Raw genomic sequence first — 14,507 nt, forward strand, 5'->3', positions numbered from 1 at the left:
AAAGAAGCAGAACACCAGCTAAAAGCTAAAGTTAGCATAACACTAGCTATAAGCTAAAGTCCACCAATACTAAAGCTATTAAAACTTACACCTAGGTGTTCTCTTTAATGTATTTGTGTAATATGTTATTGTAAAGTCTTTACTTATAACCCTTATGTTCTGTATTGTTTTTCAATAAAGATTTATTTAAAAAAAAGGAGCTATAAGCTAAAGTGAGCCAAATACTAGCTAAGTGCTAAAGTGAGTCAAACACCAAATAAAAGCTAAAGTGAGTAAAACACTAGCTAAATGCTAAAGTGAGTCAAACATTAGCTAAAAGCTAAAGTGAGTAAAATACTAGCTAAATGCTAAAAAGCAAAATGCTAGCTAAAAGCCAAAAGTAGCAAAAATGTTAGCTAAAAGCAGCAAAAACCTTGCTAATATTTAAAAACAGCGTAGAGATTCTAAGCTAAACATAGCAAAAGATTATATAAAATCTAAAAGTAGCAGAATGGTAGCTAAAAGCAGCAAAAGGCTAGTAGCAGTACAGTAGCTAAAATCAGTTTAAGACAGTTTGCTGAATCAGATTTCAAAGAGAAAAATGTTGGGTTTTTTAAAAAAAAAAGACATCTCAGTGTATTCCTATGGGGAAAATAAAGTCAAATACTTTGAAAAGTATAAAAGCTACAAAAACCAAATGTCGAAACAGCCATCTGCTGAAGGAGCTGAAGGTTTTCATATATGAACCGCAGAACAGGGAATGCTGAACCAGCGTTCCCACATTAATCTCAACAACGGACTGATCTGGGTTTGTTTGTAAAATGTCAAATTAGACACAGATGCAGAACTTCAGTCATTCATGAAACTTTTATTCAGATGTAGAGAAAACACGTCATGGACAACACAAGAAAATGTAGGAAATATGCTGATATCAAATTTAAAAAAAGGAATAAAATAGCTGAAAAAAAAAAAATCTACGTTACAGTGTTGAAGGGAATCTAACTCTTTTTTTTTCCGGGTGGATCACAGCAGTCTTCCTCTGCACTCTGTGGACCCACAGCAGCACAGCAGCTCTTTGCCCTCGACGCTCCCCACCTCGTAGTTGTAGTCCCAGGTGAGCTCGGTGCCGGCCCGGATACGCCTGCAGGACGGAAGAGGGATTTACAGTTTTTAATTACAAAGCTGTCCTGTAGCTCAGTGGTTAGAGCAGTCGTCCTCCAATGACACAGCTGGAGGTTCGATTCCTGGCAGGAATGACATGTCGAAGTGTTCCTGAGCAAAACACTGAATTCTCACTGTCTCCGATGTGTCCCATCTGTGTATAAATGTCATCTAAAGCAATGATTCCCAAAGTTGGGATCGGGACCCAAATGTGGGTCACCCAACACCAAGTAGGGGTCCTTAGATAATCTCCAGATATCAACCTGCAATTAAAAAACTAGTTTTTATGATATATTCGCACCATAATTGTGACAGAGAATTGAAATACAAGTCATAAATTGATTTTAAAAGATAGCATAATGGATGTTAGGACTGTTTGTGTTGTCATTATGTCTTATTTAAGAAGGTCATCAGCATTTTTGGATATTTAAACAACCAACAGATGGGGTCACACACCTTTGTCACTGTTATTGTATGGGTCAAAAGCTGAAAAGTTTGGGAAGCACTGATCTAAAGCCCTGATTAGACTCTGTAGGATGATTTATTCAGATTAGCGGTGTAGAGATGTAGCAGAGTGCTGCATGGATGTGTGAGGACGGGGAAATGAGGGCAGATTGTGTTGGGAAGTGCTTTGAGTGGCAACAAAGGCGCTATATAAGTACAGTCAATTTACCATTCAACTATAAAACATCAAATCTGGGCTTGATTTTTTAAAAGTCAGGCAGTTTAGGTGACATTTAAACACGGACATCCTGATCTGTTGAAAGAGTACTCCTTTCTAATGAAAACAAATGTTACATTTTCTCAAAATGTCCAAAAAAGATCATAATGATAGATGACGCCTTTACAAGTGAAGGTCCTAATTCGTTAAATCAAGCGGAGTTTAACTGCGACCGAACTCACTTGCTGGCAAAGAACGCCACCCAGGGGAACCTCAGGTCGTGCGTGTCCACAAACACGTTCTGGACGAAAAGGTTAGGACTGCAGCTGTGCTGTAACACAAACAGAAGCAACAGATCACAGCCTGAGAGGAAGAAAAAAAAAAAACTGCTCTTTACGTAACGCACAACGGATTTAACGTCTCACGTTGAGGTATCGCCCAAGGTTCCCCTCCAACTTGGCGTCGATGATGTAGCAGGATTCTTCACCGTCGAAGAAGAGCCGAGTGTTTCTCGGGGCGTTTTCTCCGCCTCCTCCGGGCTGCCCCTGCTGCCCGTGTTTCCCGCCCTGGCCGCTCGGCCCCGCCCCCCCGCCGGGCGTCCCCGTCTTCACCATCATACTGTGGCTGTGCTTCAGGGCGATGCCGCGAGTGGATTTCACCGCCACCTGCTTCTTGGTCACACTGGGCCCAGAGGCTAAAAAACAAAAACAGGAAGAAGTTTAAACAACCGGGGGAAGGGGGCGGATTACGATCGGGTACTTCCTGTTTCCGGTGCTCACCTGGAGCGGCTTTGTCCCGGTCCTTGTTGTCATCAGATCCTGAGCTGATGGTCTGAACATCGTCGCTGTCAGAGAGCGTCATCACATCCTGCTTCCTTGCTTGACTGCAGAAGTTAAAATACAACCAATCCTTGAACATTAATGCAGATTACCAGTTTGTCGAGTTATCACATAGATGTTTAAAAAAATTAAGAAATAACCAACACACCTTTTATCTTCAGTGTCCTGTCATGAAAAACAATGAACAGAATTATGCATCTTTATGGAAGGCAATTACAAATCGAACACATTACAGCACATACCGGTATTCATTTTAAAAGCTTACATATCGAGGACGAGCGAAGAAATTTCTGAGTAAAATACTTAAATGTGGTACACGTTCCGCGTTCTTGTCGCTCCGTCTGTTTGTTGTTTTGCTCTCCCTTATTCCTCACCTTCTTGAGTCCCTGGCTTGTTAGCCAGGAGGCCACTTTGCTTTTCCCCGTCTCTTCGGGGATCGACGGAGGCTTTTCACCAGCCGCTCCTCCAGAAACGCTCAACCCGTCTTTACTGTCCTGACTCCCTGAGGCAGGAGGGGGGAAGCATTATGAAAGGAACACAAATCCACCCAAACGCAGCAGTGCGAGGAAGTAGCTTACCCTCCTTGTTGCCCTTGACCTGACCGCGTGTGGTGTAACTCCTCCACACAGAGCTGGAGTTGAAATAGTTGTCCTTCACGAATGTGTCGTCCGAACTGTCGCTTTCGTCTTCGCTCTTCGACTCCTTCTCCTCGTCGTTGCTGCTGGATGAAGAGCTCGAGCTCCGGGCTGCGGGACAGAGCGAGACGGGCGCAGGATGAGAGGACGGAAACGTCAGCTTCTACTGACAGGGGACGAGCGCAGCCGACGTTTAGCTCACCCTTTCTGGGAAGCCGTCCCCCGCTGGTGGCTGAAACTAAAGCGGACGGCTGGATTTTGATCTTGGACACGTCCACGCCACTTCCCTCGCTGTCTGAGCAGTGGGCCTCGCTCTCGTAGCCCTCCTTGAAGTTCTCCACGCTCTCTATGTGGTCCAGGTTGGCGAAGTACTCGTCGCCCATCTCTAACCCTTCTTTGTCAGCGAAGTCATCCGTCAGGATTTTACCTGTTAAGTCATTAACAAGCCGTTAATAAAGATGTCTGCTTTCCACCGTCTTCAACTCGAAGTGTGTCACCTCACCAGCGTAGATGCAGACAAACGAACCCTTGGCTATATCATCCAGACACCGGATGCCCCAGCCTTTGTTCTGAGTCTTAAAGAGCTGAAGGCGGACCTGCAGGCCGTGCTGCACCAGACGGTTCGTGCACATCTGAGCACAACACTTGCACCTTTTGTTACACTCGTAGATCCTAAGAGAGAATGGGAGAGAACAACGAAAGGGAAACAATAAGAAGAGGTAATTGACTGTGAAACACGAGCGTGTCAGACACTGACCCTGTTGGCAGGCACTCCTCTAATCGCTTGTACGAATATCCTGCGTTCTGGTTGATCTGTGCTCCGGGCGTACAAGCTGTAGCCTGCAGGGTCAGCTGGTGGCAGAAGCATTTGGACCTGGAGTGAAGACATAAAGATACTAAGATCCCGTGACACATCTTCAGAGGATCAGCTATGGCTGGCAAATAAAGAACAATGAAGAAGCCGCTGCACTAACTTGTCCCGACAGCCGTCCGTGCAATCACACCCGACCAGGAAATCTGCACTGGTGTTAATAAACACTCCGTCTTCAGGAATTCGCTCCTTACCTTGAGGAGAGAAAAAGATCCGTCAGTCTCTTAGTTACCACGAGCTCTCAGAGTCAGGATCCAGACCAATCTGAACCCAGCTCGAGTGTTTTATTACATTCAGGAGTGAGAACAGAGAGAGCGAGCCCGTGTCTTGGGTTCATCACATTTAAGCTAAAATTTCTTCGAAAACTACAACAGACATTAAAATTTACAGTTAAAAGTTAGAGCAGATTAAAGTTAACAAGCAAACAGAAGCATTTCCATTGATTGTAAGTCACAAGCATATTTAATTGAAAGGATTAGCTTCCTGCTTGTTGTTCCCAACCTCGTTTGAAACCCGATTTGAACTTTTTGTATATAAAGTTTGTGAATCTCAGCTTTATTGTCGCGTTTTGTTTTTCCTCAAGGTTTAAAAAAAAAAAAAGCTGGTAGATTGAAGTAGTTTGCATCCTATAGATGATGATTATTCATCAAAACTAAGCAATTGTTCAAACTCTAAGAAACCATAAAGATTATCAACATCCTGATTTATTTTTAAGATGATGCTCACAAGCTGAGACATTTTTGTTGCCGTTTCTCAAGATACATTTAAATAGCGTTACCCTTGCATGTATGGAGAAAAAAAAACCTCATAAATAAACTGGTTTCCATTTATATTTCCATGATCTGATCTAAAATATGAACGTTAACAACTGTGCAGGCTCATCTCTGGACAAAGTAAAGTAAATCATTGTATCTCTTACTGTAGGCCACTTTAGGAGGCGGGGTGGTGTCGATCTCATTGACACAGGACAGTGGGATGTCCTCCTTCCCGCTGGTGATGTCTGGAATATAATAGAAGGGCCTCTGTGGCTGGAAGGGCCGGTCCACGAGCACGTAGGGGTCCAGACAGAACATCTCTAAGAATATAAAGTCACAGCGAGACTGGAAGAGGTAATTCTGTATCTCCGACATGTTTCGCAGGCAAAGTCCACACGGAGCCTTGTAGGTTACATGGAAGGACACCTGAGGAGAGGACATGAAGAAGAGATGAAGATAAAGTACGGCCGAGAACGTATTTTAATGTTTTATGGTCCTCGGTGGCGCTGCTGGTCTACCTTGCGGTTGACTTTGCGCCGACTCGTCATACGTCTGAAATCATATAGCAGAGGGGTGAGGAGGGGGTTCTTCCCTCGGTGCACGTCCTGCTTGACCGGTCGGACGCGGTTCAGGCACGCCGGCTGGCAGGTGTGTGCCAGGTAGAAGATCCTGTCCGTCGGGGCTCTGTAGGAGGGCTGCTGAGGGATGGTGGCCATGGCGTGCGTCACGGGAGGGGGGGGAGGAGGAGGAGGAGGAGGAGGAGCCGCCACGGAGGGTTGCGGCCTCTGGAACAGAGGCGCGGATGAGGACGGAGGGGCGCTGGGAGCACTCAGCGTCTTCGCACTGAGAATGAACAGAGACGAAAAGACAACAAGAGCACATAACACACCCGCCAGGAACAATTTCCTCGCACAACAATCCTGAATATATCCGTTTATAGATGACTGTAGTGGGATGAAAGGTCAATTTAAATGTTAATGAACACTGCAGAGTCTGACCTCAAGGCAAACTTGCTTTACTCTCTTAAATAAGCCTTTTTACTTGACAATAATAAACTTCAGAACTGCTCTGAAATGACCACAGTCATGTTGCATCAGACTACACATTATAATCTGACTTTTATTTTTTACTATTATAGGTGTATATTTTACTTAATAACTTGTAAAATAGACATAATCATATATAATATATGTATATGATCAAAAATATGGCTTGAAATCAGCGGAACAGTACACAGAGTTGATATAGAGGGAGTTTTCTGAGTGTAAAATATCCCAGGAGTTCACATTTTAAATCAACTAGAAGGAGAAGTTCATGTCATGTCAGCAGGGGGGCAAAATTGGGGCCATTTACCAGATTAAAACTTAAATTTCCTAAACTATGAAACCAAAATATGCTTTTTCATACAGAGCTGCTACAGGAGCCTGAATGTCCGAACAGGAAGTGAAAAGACGGACCTGGATGGTTTGAAAAATTATTGTTTCTTTTCTTTTAAAGTGTCGCAGATAAAAAAAAAAAAAGGTGAGCTCACCTTGAGAGGTTGGTGGAACTTGAGGGCAAAGACTGCAGGACTTTGGAAGCGTGTGTCCCTCCCACCCCAGGGACAAACGGAGAAGTGCTCTTCTTTGCCATCTGATGCTTGTTTCTTTAAAGATAGAAACAACAAAAAAAGTAAGGACTGGGCAGCTGGCTGGTCCATGATATAAATCCACACTGACTGCTGGCTTATATCTGTATCCACAGTTTAATCATTTTAGCATGTTTCAGTGTTTCCCATTGTGTTTGATGATGCACGGCTTTAAAATGTGAATGAGAAAAATCGAATTTCGGCTTCAGTTGCCATGGTGATGCACCCTGGTAAGAAACGAACCAGCTTAACAACACCGAATACCCAGAGCTGAGCTTGAAGGTGCTCTGATAAGCCTCTAATCCTGCCCTGTAGTACAGACACCGGGTGTCAGAGACTACGTTACTCACTAAAAACACCAAACGAGGAAATATGTTGCTGTGTTCACCCCCCAGCACAGTTAACTGAAGGCTACATTTGATTCAAACGTACAGGCTAAAAGGTCTTTTTAAGATATTGGTGTTTTTCTAATTGAATAGGAGCTTCAAACTGTTACACCTAAAGGACTAATGCTCCTGTATCTGTGGCTTGTTTTTTTACAGTGTCCGCTTTTTTAAACAAAGTGACATCAGTAGGATGTTTGGTAAGCGTTCTTACTGAAGATACTGAAGATGTGTAGCTTGTATGGGCTGAAGAGTTTGGAGCGGCTGAAGGATTTGCAGGGTATGAGGGGTTTGCTGGGCCTGAAGGACCTGAATGGTCTGAAGGGGCTGCTGGGGCTGAAGGGGCTGCAGGGGCTGCTGGGGCTGCGGGGGTTGAGGAGGCTGAGAAGGCTGAGGAGGCTGCGGCGCTGTTGAAGGCTGACTGGGTGATGCCTGCGGCGCTTGGGCGGGAGACGCTCCAACGTGTTCAACACCAGTGTACTGAACTACTGGGCCTTTACTCCTCAGTGCCCCTGGAGACAAAAAAAGAAGAAGAGAGCAAAACTAAAGGGAGTGCCAACATTTGATTGAAAAAAATCTATGTAAAGTGTGTTTTGATTGTCTACTTTTAGATAATCAAATCTGACTTGATTCGTAGATTTCATTTTATGGCTTCATTAGAAGCACTTATTGGACTCTTCCAATCAGGCCCTTGACAGAGGCCTGTCAGCGTTAAGACAAGCAAAGAATCTCTGCAAATATATAGGACAGACAGTGCTGGCAATTTATTTTAAAACCTATTCTCACCTGCCAACACACTGATGCGAAACTCAGTATCAAGTGACTCAAAGTTAAGGCTAGGCTGACAGCTGACGTTAAAGCTGTGAAAGCAAAAAAAAAAAAAACAGCTCTGGGTGATTTTTCCCCAGAGGTGTTGTAAAGAAAACGATTATTTCTTGATGCAGAAACCCCATTGGGGAGAAAAAGGCACCAATGAGCGGCGACAAAACGCTGCCAGGGTAAAATAAAGTTGTTTTTTTTTTCATATTTTTGTTTACTTTATGACATGCAGATACATTGGACAGCTGCTTTTAACTGAAACAAAGCAGTGTTTCAATGGGCTGTAAGGGTACCAACAAACGTGTCTGCAGTTCCTTTTGTATGGACGATTTCTCCGTGTAAAATGTGCTGCGTTACCCATGTTTGGTCTCGTCCTTTGGTGGCCGGCCAGCTTCTTCTCATGGGTGTTCGCTGAAGTCATTTTCAGATTGAACATGGGCTCCAGTCTGGTGGATCCTCTGTAAATCCATTCGCTCCTTTTGTCTTCCTGCTCAACACAAAACCCAGGCGCCGGAGTGAATTATCTCACATTACCGCAGGTTAATGGATATATTTAAGCACAGATTTTGCAGGCAGCCACACCAGGTAAACATACGGACAGCGTTCATTTAAGTTAGCGTGTATTGTTGGTCATCTACCAACTTTTATAACCAAAACAATGAGATTTTAACAAACAGCTATTTACCAAAATACATTTTCATGTTGTTTTCATCTGGGTACCATTTTTGTTTGATGCTACAGTTATAATTGTCGACTTAGAGATAAAATTTTACATTAGGCTTTGATTGCAAGAATTTAATCATTTCTATCTGCTTTTTTTTTTAGTTCTTTATCTTGGTGTCTGGCGCGTACGTACCAAAAAGAGAATTTTGACCAAGCTGCCGTCCACCTCCTCCACTTTGCTCTTCCACCACGTTCCCTCCCACTCCGTCTTGATGATCTGGCCGACCTTCAGGAGCACCATCGGCCTGCTGGGATAGGCTGAAATGTACTCCTCGATGAAGTCTCGACAGGATGCGTCCTCTATGTCCTCCCAGGTACGTTTTACTGCGAAAACAAAAGCTTTATTAAGCTCTCAGTCTAACAGCTTTTCTAAAATAAAATACAAAATACTGAGAAATGGGCTCCTACGTGGTCTGCAAACTGGGTAGAGCTCAGGCAGGATCACGTATGAAGCATAGCCGTCGTCAAAGAAGATCAAAAACCTGAAGCACAGAAACAGGACACAGGTGAGCTCACACCGCCTGCACGCCTCCAACGCTTCAGAGTTTTAACCGACTCACCTCATGCGGTTCTTGTTGTTGGGCATCTCTGCTACAATCCCCGCGTAGAGCCACACCAGGTTTCCATCTTTGTACTTGGCGACGACGCGGGCCCCAACGAACAGGCTCTCCAGGGTCGGGTTGTATTCAAAAGCCACGTGATTCCCAGACAGCAAACTCTTCCCTTTATCAAACCTCACTTTATATTTAAACGCACTATTTCCTGAATATTAAAAAAAAAAATTGAAGACAAAGTAAAATCCGTCAATACAAAGAGTAAAAAAACAATTAGGGGAACTTGAAACCGTGAGCATTTGGGGTTATTTTAAAGGCCACTCAAAAGAAACCAGAGGAAGACATACCAATAGGGTTGATAGCAACGAGCGTGCCTCGGTGCCACGTCTTGGTGCGTTTTTTTCCCAGAATGGTCATCCCAACTTTCAGCTCATCTTCTTTTATGTTGGGGTTTGGCTGGGTCAGCGCCTGAGAGGGAGCCTGCGATACAAATATCGCTGGTGCCGAGCTCTGAATCGCTGGAAGACGGAAAGATTCGCACAAAACGATCGTCAACGACGCTCCCGCGAGGTTCGATAAGACGCACCGGCATACGCGTTCGTTCACCTGACTGGGCTGAAGGCTGTGCTGGAGATCGGATCAACTGAGGTCCCGCTGAGGGCTTGCTCACCATCAGGGCCAGCTTCTGCACCTGCTGGGAGGTTTTCTGGAGCACTGCAGAGGCTTCTTTCAACTGGAGGTAAAAAACCGGGAAGCAAAATTAAGTAAAGCCTGGAGCAGATTTATGTGTTCAACAATTTTTAGATGAAACGAAAGCCATCAAGCACTTTTTTTTCCCCTTTAAGTAAACTACCTGGAACTAAATCAGCCGAGTAAATATCTTAAATCTCATGCCTGCTGTAGACTCTGATTCAAATTATGGCTGAGGTTTTTAAATCCTACTTTAGTTTGTTATATCATAGTTTGGTTCTCCTCAGCTTATCTTTGGTTTAATCTGTACTTTTGTGTCTTATTTAGTGTCTCATGTTTTAGATATGTTTAATTTCATGATTTCATTTAGATTGTATTAGCTCATATTTTAGATATTGTTGTGTTTTATGACTGTATTCTTGTGTTCACATGTTGTAAAAAACTTTGAATCGCCTTGTTGCTGAAAAAGGGCTATACAATATATAATTTATAAATAAATTTGACTTGACTTGAATGCAAAAGAATTACTCTCCATAGTTTAGTTTTTCTTTGGTCAGGTACTGGTCTGAAAACGAGTGAAAAAGCAGCCAAAGTCAAAAAGAAAACAGTGAAAGAGCTTCACTAAAACTGGAGAACTATTGATGAAGACCACTTTAAATGATTATAAGAAAACCTGGCTGCTTGGAAGCCAAATATAAAAAAAAAAAACAGGACTATTGCCCAGTACTGCGGTTACTGTAAACACCAAAGTTATTAAAGAAAGATTCAAATAATTCAACATATATAATGAATCATGAGAAAGTTAAAAAAAAGAAGAAAAAGGTTTTCTTTGTTGCTCTCACCCCTGGATCTTTGGCAGGAGTTAAACTCTTCTTTGGAGGAACCACTGATGGGTCAGAGCAGAAGAGACAGATGAGTAACGAACACAATCATTTCAGACCCTGAAGCCTTCGGCTCTTTACGAGGCGGAGCAACTCACAACAACCAACTGCAATGACGTCGTCGTCGTCGTCATCGTCTATCTCGATCACTTCAGAGGTCAGTCCATCTCCCCCGCCTCCGTCATCGTCCGAGCTGCTCTCCCGGTAGACAAGTCCGTTCTTTTGATACGCCGCCCTCACCAGCATCTCGCACTCTACAATAGACCTGAGGAGGAGCGAGGAACAAAACACGTGTTATAAACACACACACGCAAGCACGTGTGCTACTTCCCAAGGAAAAGGAAACTCCTCCTCACTGGTTGGCATCGTTGAGAAGCCTCTCTGTCTTCGCCTCCTCCTCCTCTTTCTGCTCGACCCACTGCTTGAGCTCTTTCAGCTGGGCTTTTTTCTTCTGCACGATGTCGCTCTGCTCCACGGCCTCTTCGATCAGCTTCTTCAGGTCATCCAGGGAAACGCCCAGCTCCTCCTCCAGACTGGGGTCCCAGCCGTCCACCTCCATCCTAAAGAGCGAGTTTGAAGAGCGTCACCGTTCAGAGAAAACCTCAATGCTTTCCCGTCATCCACCTATTCAGAAAAAACACATCTGTGACCGCACGACACAACAAGACGACAAACAAACACACGTTGGGGTGTTGCTATTGTTTAAAAATATAAAATAATTCAGAAATCTAAACTTGGGAAGCATCTACAAGTAACTATAAGACAGTGAACTCTGTTATTTCTAGGATTTTATTGTGTATTTTGATTTTGAGCTGCTTTTTGCACATTACCCAGTGTAAAAGAAAACTAAGTCTGCATTACTGCACAGTGGAAGCTTGCAGAGACAGATTTATAATTATCATTTCTATCTTCTGTAGTAAAATGCATGCAAACTAATCAAACTATGTATTATTAAAGATGCAATAAATCCCAGAAAACTCAACAAACCATTCACAGAAGGGGAGAAGCTGTTTTCCAAAGAATAGAGACATAAACTCATATGCTTTGGACAGATGAGACAAATGGAAATAATCTGATTAACATCTATAAAACTGCAGATGCATCAGTAAATTGGAGATAACTCAGCGGGCAAAATGAGATTAACCTTCACGTTAGAATCTAGTAAACTATTTGTTTTTCGGTACCATAACCCGCTATAACTTCACTGACACTTTTATTAAGTTTCTGCCACAAAAAGACAACAAACAAGAGCAGCATGCTAGCTGGTTAGCCTAGCATGAGCAAAAAACAAATCAAAACAAACAAACAAAAAAAACCCGGCTGAATGAATGATGCAAGAAGACGGAAAACGAGCATAAAATGCATCGTTCGGAGTCGCTCACAAACAAACAACACGCCTTCCTCATTATGTCTAACCTAATATCTGTGAAAGCAGCTCACCTCTCACTGTTCTCCATCCTGCCTGGCGCAGGGTTAAAGCTAGCTTGCTGCTAATGCTAACGCTAACGGCTGCTAGCTACAAGGAGTAGCGCATGTTTTGCATCCCGGGGTGTCCGAAATGGGCGGTCTTAGGGGGTTGCTCCATTGAGAAGGAAGCTCCGCCCACACAGGGGAGTTGAAGTTTGTTTAATACTTTTACTTTTTTTTTTTTTTAACCCACTAAAAACGGTCACTGATAACTGATAACATTGAAACAAAATTACATTGCTCTGAACACTACTAACAACTGCTACTTTATATATATATATATATTTATATTTATATATTACTGTTTAATTTAAAACAACAACAATTTGCTCATTAGACATGGGGATGAAATTAAGCTTCTTAAACTGATTTTCATCTAAATTCAGGATGGCTACTGCAGTCAACTGACATTAGGAAGCACTAAAATGGCTGTAAATCAATAAATTTTTACAGATAATGAGCTAAAATTTTGTGTGGTAGTAGCCGAGAGGCATTCACAAGACATAGTAGAGTTAATTGAAATTCTGGCACTAACGTTTAGGGTCAAAGCTGTCTGTTAGTAAAATATCCCATGAAATTTGCTTCAAAACCAAATTTAAGATTAAATACTAAACAAATGCATTAATGGAGAGAATTTGTTGCATTTACTGGTTGTTTTTGAAATGCTGTGCCAGCTGTGGTGCTTTTTAAAATGTGCTTTTATGAATACTTACTTCACTGGAAAGTGCATTTGTCCAAAATGATGTGAAGGCAAGTGTGCAAAAATAGAAATGTTTCTTGAAGTCGTGAACTCAATTCCCCAGAAACTAAAACTGCAGCACCTATGTTGTCATCTATATTGTGTGCATCAGTCACTCCTCTGTGTCCTCCTCCTGGTAGGTGGAAACAGAAACGGCGCTGTAAGGGTCCAGCACCAGCTGGGCACAGCGCACGATGGTCCCCAGCAGGAAGAAGCAGAGGAGGAAGAAGAAGAAGAGGGCAAAGCCAAGGTCCACGTCCACGTCCAGCCCGGCCGCAGAGACGATCGGAGGGCCCATGGTGCCAGAGCCCACAGGACTCCCCGGGAGCTCTTCTGCTCGTCTTCTTTTCACGTTCTGTCCTCTTCCTACGGCAAGAGGCGAACACAGGTGGCCCGTTTGGCACCTGCGGCCTCCCTTAATAGTTAATAAGGAGTTTGGTGACATTCAGGTAGTTTCTGAAATGAGAAATCCTGTTTTTTTTTATTTCAGGAGACAAAACCTTCAAGGGGTCACCACGCAGTGCTGGTACAGAATACTGCAAAAAAATGATTTGGTTGCATCAATGTTTTTTTGATGCTCTGTTGGCCAAACTACATATTTTGACCTGGGGCGGGAAGAGAAGACGGGGCAAATCTTCTGCATCTGTATGCTTGGAAGAAAAGAGAAGAAGAAGGAATTATGGCCTGAAAGAGATGAGCACAAATAAAAGGCAGAGGATGGTCAAAGAAGCAGTAAAAAAAAAAGCAGGTTAAAGAGAAAGAGGATATGATGCTTCAGCTGTAATCCAGTTGAGAGGGGAAGGAAACCGATCCTGACTTTAAAAAAAAAAGGAGCAGAATGTTGGTATTCTGACACCGAGGGCGAGCTGAAAAGTGAAGTGAGCTGATGAGAACGACACCCGGACTACCGGAGAGAGGAGATTTGGTTTGTTGAAGCTATGAACTCCCTTTTAAAGCACAGACTGCAGCCTGGAAGGAGCCCGGCGGTGTCCTCAAACACCCGTCTGCACCCACCGTACCCGGGTCTGAGCTGATCCCTGCACCTTCAGGACAAAAACCGGGCGATAAAACAGCCACTTCGGGGTGGTAGTAGCCGAGAGTCGTTCCCAACACATTCTCAGAGCGCTAACAGATCACACTGTCTGGTTTTGTCTTTAAACTCTGCTATTAACTATTTGGAGTCGACCCTGTTTGTCTGTTAGCAAAATATCTCATGAACCACTGGATGGATTTCAATGAATTTCTCAGGAAGCGACAACTGGACGTACATCTGCGACTGATTAACGTCTGGAGTCAATCCTATCACAGCTAATCCACATTATGCCACAGTAGAATCACTGTTAATCAGTCAGTTTTACAGATACTGAGCTCATTTCAGTGTGGTAGTAGCTGAGAGTCATCCCCGACACATCCAACAAGCTCTGGTATGAGATCGAGCACAACACCAAAAATGCTTTTAACTCCTTTTTCCCCATCATAAGATTTTTTTTTTGTTTAAATCTCTGGCCTGCTCAGCCAATAATGGGATTAATCATTACAGTAAATCCATAAAAAAGCTTTTTCCTGCGTGTAGTTCACATTACAACTCCAAACCAAATCTTTCTTGACAATATAACAATTTAATACAAAAAAAAAAAAAAAAACTTTTTTTTCCTCTCATTTAAAATTTCATAAACTTATACAGTATATTTATATATCTGTGTTTCTAAGAGTGAAAAATAAA

At 43.1% G+C, this 14,507-nt stretch overlaps 2 protein-coding genes across 3 annotated transcripts; both read right to left on the bottom strand.

Moving 5' to 3' along the window:
- Positions 1-827: 827 nt before the first annotated feature.
- setdb1b (SET domain bifurcated histone lysine methyltransferase 1b) lies at positions 828-12,144 on the bottom strand. Of its 2 annotated transcripts, none has more exons than XM_017425121.3 (25): positions 12,019-12,144; positions 10,935-11,202; positions 10,677-10,843; positions 10,540-10,583; positions 9,614-9,740; positions 9,355-9,525; positions 9,014-9,215; positions 8,862-8,935; positions 8,587-8,777; positions 8,088-8,217; positions 7,126-7,423; positions 6,433-6,546; positions 5,420-5,744; positions 5,066-5,327; positions 4,250-4,340; positions 4,033-4,149; positions 3,778-3,947; positions 3,478-3,702; positions 3,219-3,386; positions 3,015-3,142; positions 2,789-2,805; positions 2,581-2,684; positions 2,227-2,495; positions 2,044-2,132; positions 828-1,120 (listed from the first exon to the last, which is right to left on the bottom strand). In XM_017425121.3, exons 2-25 carry the CDS (start codon positions 11,135-11,137, stop codon positions 1,003-1,005), a joined length of 3,804 nt encoding a protein of 1,267 aa, XP_017280610.1. In that variant the 5' UTR covers positions 11,138-11,202; positions 12,019-12,144; the 3' UTR covers positions 828-1,002. The 2 variants fall into 2 exon arrangements, with proteins under 2 accessions (XP_017280610.1, XP_017280609.1); XM_017425120.3 differs by having other exon boundaries at positions 10,935-11,138; positions 12,019-12,135.
- A 706-nt stretch (positions 12,145-12,850) lies between these two features.
- LOC119617828 (cortexin-2-like) lies at positions 12,851-14,296 on the bottom strand. Its single transcript, XM_037980495.1, has one exon. The coding sequence runs from the start codon at positions 13,227-13,229 to the stop codon at positions 12,897-12,899; it is 333 nt and encodes a 110-aa protein (XP_037836423.1). The 5' UTR covers positions 13,230-14,296; the 3' UTR covers positions 12,851-12,896.
- Between the last annotated feature and the right edge of the window lie 211 nt (positions 14,297-14,507).

This window comes from Kryptolebias marmoratus, linkage group LG16 (genome assembly GCF_001649575.2).
Source record: "Kryptolebias marmoratus isolate JLee-2015 linkage group LG16, ASM164957v2, whole genome shotgun sequence".
Lineage (NCBI taxonomy): Eukaryota > Metazoa > Chordata > Actinopteri > Cyprinodontiformes > Rivulidae > Kryptolebias > Kryptolebias marmoratus.